The sequence below is a fragment of the Halyomorpha halys genome, unplaced genomic scaffold, assembly GCF_000696795.3.
Source record: "Halyomorpha halys isolate HHAL.00 unplaced genomic scaffold, Hhal_1.1 Scaffold76.1, whole genome shotgun sequence".
NCBI classification, from domain to species: domain Eukaryota; kingdom Metazoa; phylum Arthropoda; class Insecta; order Hemiptera; family Pentatomidae; genus Halyomorpha; species Halyomorpha halys.
The window spans coordinates 1,291,653-1,300,313 of NW_027110545.1; the positions used below are offsets into that span (position 1 = coordinate 1,291,653).

The following is an 8,661-nucleotide window of genomic DNA, read 5'->3' on the forward strand; positions in this document are numbered from 1 at the left end:
TTTTTACAATTTCAAGTTCTATCGGGCTTAAAAAAACACCCTATATATGACGAATCACAAGTTATATACAGCAATACAAACGTACAGCATAAAGAAAGATTACACTGTTTCTTATAACCAACACCAACAGAGGTAATATTTGACCGTCTCATTCGTAAATACTTATTTGAAATACTAAAAAGAAAATAATTATTTAAAAATTATGCGGGTTGGTTGAAAATATTTGCAACGAATTTTCGAATCCATTTCGCTATCAACGGAGTCTTCTGCTGTCCTATAGCGATGTTCTCCGCGTGGTCGATGTTTAGCGTAGTGTTGTAATTCAGTAAGCACAGGTTACTAATGATCGAAAAGGAGAAAACCTTCATCCCTGCTTGGACTGCAACAATGGCGTCTGACACAGTGCTCATACCTAGAACATGTTTTATTTCTTCAATTGGTAAAAATAGAATTTCTTTGAAGAAATATGATTTAAACTTAATCTTTTTATTTATTTAATGTAGTTTACAACAGTACAGATAATAAATACAATAAGTAAATCTGTAGAATGTTTCATTTACACTTGAAAATCTTGGGAAGGAACCACCCATCGGTGGTACTTCAAGCATTAATTTAAATTATAAGGTCTCGTGGCCATCTTCATTTCAGGCGCCTTGGAGGATTATCAGGGATTGTTAAGGATGAGAGATTAAGAACTAATGGGTTAGGATGGGTAAGGAGTTTGGAATGAAAAGATGCATATCTGTTTTGGGCCAAATCTGCAACAAATAAGGAGCATCAAGGATTTTACGTAAGATTTAGGATTGTAAGGATTGCATGGTTTTGATGGTTTGGTAGAGCCCCAGACCTCAATTCCATATATCCAAATTGGTTTGATTATCATAGTGTATAATAATTTTTTATTAATAATAATTAATAATAATTTTTTAATTCAACGGTCATTTCAGTTTTGACTGCCGTCAAAATAGCCCTGAAGAAGCCCTGCAACGTGGGGCGAAACGTTGGCTCATTAAATTAGTATATTTCTACTATTTGAGTTTTTCTTGACCGCACCCGGACCATATTCCTTTCATCTTCACACACGGTCAATCAATAATCTTCCAATAATAATTTTTTGTAGTGAATGGGAAATTTGTCAAGAAGGTGTTGTAGCAATCGAAATCTACGAGCAGTTTCTTGTCGTTTCAGTCTTGTATGTGGGTTCCATGTAAGTCTCTTGTCAAGATGGAGTTCTAAGTATCGAATCTGTTTAATAGGCGTTAACAGAGTAAATTAATCTTTTAACGCTGCTACATATATTCCAATAAATAAGAAGAACAAGTCAAACCTATCATGTTATGGTGTAAGGTCGGAACCAAAATACGTAAGTACTCTACTGTGTAACCGAATGTGGTTATGTTTTAAGAAATCGTATTGGATATGTTTCATCTAACTTACCGACAACATTGGCTCCCAAGACCCTAATCATCCTCGCCTCAGCGACGGTCTCGAAGTTGGGTCCCCCTACCATCATGTAGACTCCTTCCTTAAGATCCTGGAGTCCGACTTCCAGTGCAGCTTCTTCGGCGAGCCGCCTCAGAGTTCGATCATAGACCTGGGAGAGGCATAAATACCTTTCGCCCCACCTGAGGAATCATGATAGACAAAAAGGTTATCATCTTTCAATTGAAGTTTACTTTTAAAACCTTAGGATTCCTAGTACAAACAACAGTCAAAAACCTCAGAGCAGATATATTTTTTTACGTGTTTTCATTTTTGTGAGAAATTTATTTATTATAAAAAACAAAACCTATAAGCTCTAGATTGTTTGTGATGTTTACAGAATTACTGTATGACGTGCACCTTCAACCTAGGGCCAGGTTTTACTTCACTCTTGGATTGCTGATTGGATATTGGTTGTGGGCTGTATGAAATTAATTGAATGAATTAAGGCATAAGGTAGCAAACAGATAATAAATTGATAGAGGTTGGTTGAACAAGAGAGAATGCGAATGTTAAATACTAAATCTATTATAACTAGAGATTATGAAGAGTGAACGAAACAAAACATTTACGATTGAAGTTAATGAATTTTGATTGAGGGCTATGAATCCTGCTGGTTGATAACAATGATGGATGGCGTTGGTGCGAATCAGATATAAACGGTATTCACGATCTTTGGTTTAACATGTTAAAGCGTGTTAAATGAGAGAACTTATGTTAAATGGAGAAATATTTCCTTCTTTTAGCATGATACAGCAAGATAACATATAACATGATTGAGAGTCTGTTACTAGGTCTGTTAAATGGAGAATGACGTCACGCAACAGACCAGCTCAGCTCGTCACCGTTTTATTTGTTGTCGTATTAGGTTACTTGCTCGTATTTTGTGCTTTGATTGTGTTAGTATTGTTTTAGATGTTTTTAAAACTAATAAAGCAATGAATGACAGTAATAATAATGCAATAACAGTAGTCAATTAGCTCTTCTTGATTCTCTTCCTCACAAGTCAGATGATCAACAAGACACTCAGTAGGAAACTTTTACAAAACTTCCACTTTCACTCACTTTAGGCAGGTTGTAATAAATTACTTTAACCAAAACTTATAAGTAAACAATAACCTGAAGTTTTGGAAGGAAAGATTATAAAACAAGTTGCTCAGAAAATCCGCTAGGAGCTCATATGCAGTTTACCTATACTTTTAACATTTAAGATGGTAAAACATTTTACATTTAACACAACATCTTGAATATCGCTATAGAAGGAATGTGACTTATGCATTCCTGCTTCATTTTTCTTCTCCTCCATGTTCCTTGATCTACCTTCTCCTCAGCTTACGGAGGGCTCTTCGGAAGTGTCCTTTACTTACTCATGGTTTTCTTTACTAACAGAAGTGAAGAAAGACGGCCTCTGGCCAAAGCTCGCTAGCGAATGAGTGAGTGTCTTTTGTTATCTCAGCTACATTGGACGCTGGTGTTACAATCGCAAGTAGCCATACGACTATGGTTTGATTCGAATCTTTCGTTTAAGTAGAACATCTAAATTAATTTTATCTGGTGGTCTAGATACATAGTTAAAAATATTAATAATATCCACGATTTATTCTCATTTCCTCAGAGGTTTTCATATTTCGCAGTATTTAACCGAGTTTAAGTTCCTATTCTTTACCCTCAAATTCAACCAGCCCCGCTTTCAATTGGAGATTGCTTAGGTAACGCATCAGGATTCTCAACAACCACAGCCTCGAAGATTCTCGTAATCTTATAGACATGGCTGATAAACATAATCATGAATTATATCAAATGTATTTGTACTAACCTGTCCACTTGAGGGGAAGGTCCTATTAATGGCCCGTTTCCAGCCAGGCCGACGAGGTTGATATGATCCTTCATTACCATGATGTCTCCTGGTCGCATGTCCTCGTCCACGCTACCAGCGGCGTTGGAAAGGATCAGGTAGGATATCCCTAGCAGCTTCATCACGCGGACCGCAACTGTGCACTGAAAAACAGAGCATTACAATAATATCTAAAATTCTTGAAAGAAAATATATAAGAACATGGTCAGGGTTGCGGTCAAAAGTGAAACAAAAATAGTTATATTTATTTTCCGACGTTTCGACCCATTTTGCAGGGCTTCATCAGGGCTAAAAAGATACAAAATGATACAATGATAAGAATAAAAATACAAAGATAAGATACAATGATAAGAATAAAAATACAAAGATAAGATACAATGATAAGAATAAAAATACAAAGATAAGATACAATGATAAGAATAAAAATAAGTAACAATGGCAAGAGTAAAAATTTCTTTATAAAAATACGTAAAATATAAAGCTAAAAAAGATTTTATTTATTTATTTTTTATTAGTTACTTCTTTTACAATTATTGTTATTATATCCTATATTGGAAGATATTGATTGACCGTGTGTATAAAGATGAAAGGAATATGGTCCGGGTGCGGTCAAAAAAACTCAAATAGTAGAATATACTATTTTATTGAGCCAACGTTTCGCCCCACGTTGCAGGGCTTCGTCAGGGCTATTTTGACGGCAGTCAAACAAAAAGTTTTGACTTTTTTTGTTTTTTTTGTCAAACATTTTTTGTTTTGACTGCCGTCAAAATAGCCCTAACAACGTGGGGCGAAACGTTGGCTCAATAAAATAGTATATTCTACTATTTGAGTCTTTTTGACCGCACCCGGACCATATTCCTTTCATCTATATCCTATATTGTTTTATTTTCGATATGTGTCATTCTAATTTTACTTAGTTATTATTATCATGTAATAACTCATGGACTGTATCATTCTGTATTTTTCTCTTATCATTTTTTATTTTTCGTCATATCTTTATCACTACTTCTTGTATACGCGACGTATTTGAAATCGAAATAAAACCGTTAAACAGTTTGCTGCCTACCTCCTCCCCACTCCTCCACGCTTCCGCTTCATTGTTTCTTTCTGTTCAACCGATTCCTTTGAGCAGGTATGTTGTCCTGACTTGCCCTTTGCTCATTAATTTCATTGTATATCATTATTATTATTTATTTTTATTATTCTTTCATGACGTTTATTTTATCTCTATACATTTTTTTTTCTTTCCCCGTATTGTTTTTGTTTTATGTGCATCTCCTGTACTTTTTTAGGTTTATATTTTACGTATTTTTATAAAGAAATTTTTGCTCTTGCCATTGTTACTTGTTTTTATTCTTATCAATGCATCTTATCTTTGTATTTTTATTCTTATCATTGTATCATTTTGTATCTTTTTAGCCCTGATGAAGCCCTGCAAAGTGAGGCGAAACGTCGAAAAATAAATAGTTGTAAACTATTTTTGTTTCACTTTTGACCGCAACTCTGACCATCTTGTTATATATCAATTTTTACGGTCAACTATATATACATATATCTTGAAAGAAAAATTTGAAATCTCTTTAATTTTGTAAGTAAATCACAACCTAGCCTACTCATCTCTCTTTTTTGTAATGTGCCAGTGTTCCTCAAGATAGTATCCTAGGTCCCATTTCTATACGGTTTCTACAGCTGATATCCCAACCCACCCTAACACAGTCCTAACGATATATGCTGATAGCTCACGTGTACTGTATGTAAATAATGACACCACAAGAGACTTATTTGGAATCACCCTACTAGTTCAGACTGAAACGACAAGAAACTGCGCCTGGATTTCGATTATTACACCTACTTGAAAAGCGCTCTAAACTTCCCATCTACTACTTACTCAGCGCCCCTCCTATATCCTATAAAACCTGCAATTCAAATTCTCCTATCCTGTACTACTAGGTCCCGTTTATCAGACATCTATCCTCCACCTCACCGAACTGCTGCGTTTGATCAATCATTTTTCCCCGAGCTGCATATCACTGGAACTCCATTCTCTCTAACATACGTCATGTACCAACCCTTTCCTCGTTTAAAACCCTTGTAAGTTATTTATTTACAATTTTAGTATCAGTTATTTTTAAGTTTGGCCATATTGTTTTTGACCAATATATGTTGTAAAATATGAATTACATTATAATTGCTCTTAAGGGACCTAGTCTCAGAATAATAAAATATTTTACATTTCATTACTGCATCACAAACCCTGCAGTCACACATAACATCCATTGAAGAATGGTGTCACAACTGGTGAATCAAAATAAATCCCACCACATCACCTTTACTCTCCTGCCCTACAGTATCTTGTTTTAATAGCATACCAAAGCCTGATGAACAGATTCACTACTTAGGAATCCATCTTGACAAGAGACTTGGGATCACCATACTAGACTGAAACAAGAAACTGCGCGTAGATTTCGAATATTTCAACACCTACTTGATGAACGCTCTAAAACTTCTCATCTACTACAAAAGTCTTATACACTATGATAATCAGAACAAATTGGATATATCGCACTAGTATTTCTAAAGTGACACAACTCAAAATTCAAGACAACTGACAATGTGACACTCTTGCCAATGGAGGGGGAATAGCATTAAGGCAGCAAGAGTGACACAAGTGCCCTCTGGCGGACAAGCTCTGAAGCTAGGTTGATACAGTTTTGATGATTCATAAAGATATATTTACCAATTTCTTTCATAGTCATAACTCAAAAACACCGATTTTTGAGTTGTGTCACTTTAGAAATACTAGTGCGATATGGTTTTGGGGGCTCCACTAAACCATCAAATTCCTCCCGTATCCAATCCTTACAATCCAAAATCCTATGTAAGAACCTTGATGCTCCTTATTAGGTAACAAATAAACTCTTCCATAAAGACCTCAACACCCCATTTGTTGCAGATTTGGCATGAAATAGATAAACATCCTTTCATTCAAAAATCCTAACCCATCAGTTCTTATTCTCTCTTGATAATACTCGAGGACCGACAATCTGAAAAGAAGATGGCCACGGTATCTTCTAATTTAAATCAATGATTGAAGTACCACCATCAGGTGATACCTTTCTAAGATTAGCATGTCCTCTGAAACATGTACTTATTGCATTTTTATTGTGCAGTTGTAAATTTCAATAAATAAAACCTTTTTAATACCTGAAAGCTGTCATAGCCTTCGAAGAAAAATATTTTGCCCACAAAGCAGAGGATCTCGACTCCGTCCAGTCTTCCAAAGACCAATCTTCCAGGATGCCCGAGGACACTTGGCATTGGGAAATGGGGAATGTCTGAGTATTCGAGTTCAACCCTGTCCGAGATTTCATTTGGAAACGTGTCTGCAATAAAAAAATTGTTTCATATTCCAAACTTTCTATAGTTATTGAGTTTTTCATATTCCAAAAATGTAAGTTATACTAATAGAAAAACTTTACCTAAACCAGTGCCACAGATGATACCGATCTTAGGCCGGTAGGCTGTCCTTCCTTTAATCCAAGAAGCAATCTCCTCTACTGCCTCGTAAGTGTTGCTGTCACTGTAAAGGGTACCGCATTATAATAATTTAATTATATTATATCAAATTCTTGAGACAAGGTAATTATTTATTAAATAAATCAAAAATTTTTGTCTGAGCACTTTATTTTTCACCAGTCCAACGTTTTGGCCATTCTAGCCATCCTCAAGGACAATCTAGCCATCTTCAATATAATTTCTTCCTCACATTAATTTAAAGTTTCTTTTGCAGGCTATTCTGCCCAGGTCATTTTCTTTATTATAAGTTAAAATCCTATTTTTTAAAAAATTTAAAATCATTAATATTCAATTCCTATATAAGATTATCAACAATTAATACCCCAATTAATTGTTGATAATCTTATATAGGAAAATTAAATATTAATGATTTTAAATTTTTTAAAAAATAGGATTTTAACTTATAATAAAGAAAGTGACCTGGGCAGAATAGCCTGCAAAAGAAACTTTAAATTAATGTGAGGAAGAAATTATATTGAAGATGTCCTTGAGGATGGCTAGAATGGCCGAAACGTTGGACTGGTGAAAAATAAAGTGTTGAGACAAAAATGGATACGAATTTTTGATTTATTTAATATATAATAATTTAGTCAATTTAGTGCAGAAAACTCAAATAAAGGAAAGTATTATTGAAGCCCTAAATGATGGTACACTTCAGTTATTTTGGTCACTAAATATGAAACTGTAGTTTGCCTGGAATATTTGGTCCTTTTTTTAGGGTTTCACCCACCTACCTATTACCTTCTTCCCTGCCCCTACAGCCCTATAAGGTCCTGAACCGATTCCACTCTTCCCCATCTATCTATATCTATTCCCTAGAATATGTATCCTCCATCCTCTGACTCATAATCCTTAAAAATGTGCCCATCTTATTCTTTCATCGTAAGTGTTGCTTCCTTTCTCTTTCTCTTTCAAAATTTCCTTCCTGACGTTCCTTGGGTAACTGAAAACTTTTCTAAAAATACTCCTTATACCTGAAATCATCAGTAAATAATTTTCGTCCATACCTCTGAATCGTTTTATATCTGTAATAGGAGTATTTTTCTCAACGACCAACCGAAAAGCTGTAAGAATCACCCATTACTACGCGAATACTGGAGCCCAAACAACGGAATATTGTTAAAAACGTCAGGTTTTTATGTTTCATTTTATAACATTTAATAATTATTTTTGTAAGATTACTTTTTTTTTGGGGGGGGGGGATTTTTTATATATTTCTATTATATTTTTTCTTAGTTTTTTTTTCCATTACATTTACTCGACAAACGGTCTAAACATCCAATCCATTACAAAAGACTGATCAACATGACTATTATAAGGCCTATCTGGACATACGGAGTTGAGCTTTAGGGCTCCACTAAACCATCAAATTCCTCCCGAATCCAATCCTTACAGTCCAAAATCTTTAATGCTCCTTACTTTGTCACAAATCAAGTCATCCATCAGGACCTCAATGTTCCAAATGTTGACAATTTGGCCAGAACCAGACACCAATTCTTCCATGTTAAACTACCCAACCACTCAAACCCAATTGTTTCTAACCTGAATTCTCCTTCATTACCTAATAATCTTCCTAGGCGTCTTAAAAGAAGATGGCCTAGAAATCTTCTCTGGAAATGTTATTGGAGTTCTATCAAGAGGTGGATTCTCCTCATGTTTGTATCATGTTATTTTAACACTAACAACAAATTTTCTTGTTGTATATATTTTTATACAGTTGTAAATAATAATAATTGGAGATCGTCGGG

General features: G+C 34.8%; 1 protein-coding gene across 1 annotated transcript in view; it reads right to left on the reverse strand.

Moving 5' to 3' along the window:
* The window catches only part of LOC106692895 (purine nucleoside phosphorylase), a gene marked incomplete in the record, with an annotated part of 29,360 nt that overhangs the window by 1,235 nt on the left and 19,464 nt on the right, over window positions 1-8,661 (reverse strand). Inside the window, 5 exon segments of the mRNA XM_024360906.2 lie at window positions 42-412; window positions 1,438-1,625; window positions 3,299-3,480; window positions 6,542-6,720; window positions 6,817-6,917. Coding sequence (XP_024216674.1) covers window positions 201-412; window positions 1,438-1,625; window positions 3,299-3,480; window positions 6,542-6,720; window positions 6,817-6,917 — 862 coding nt within the window.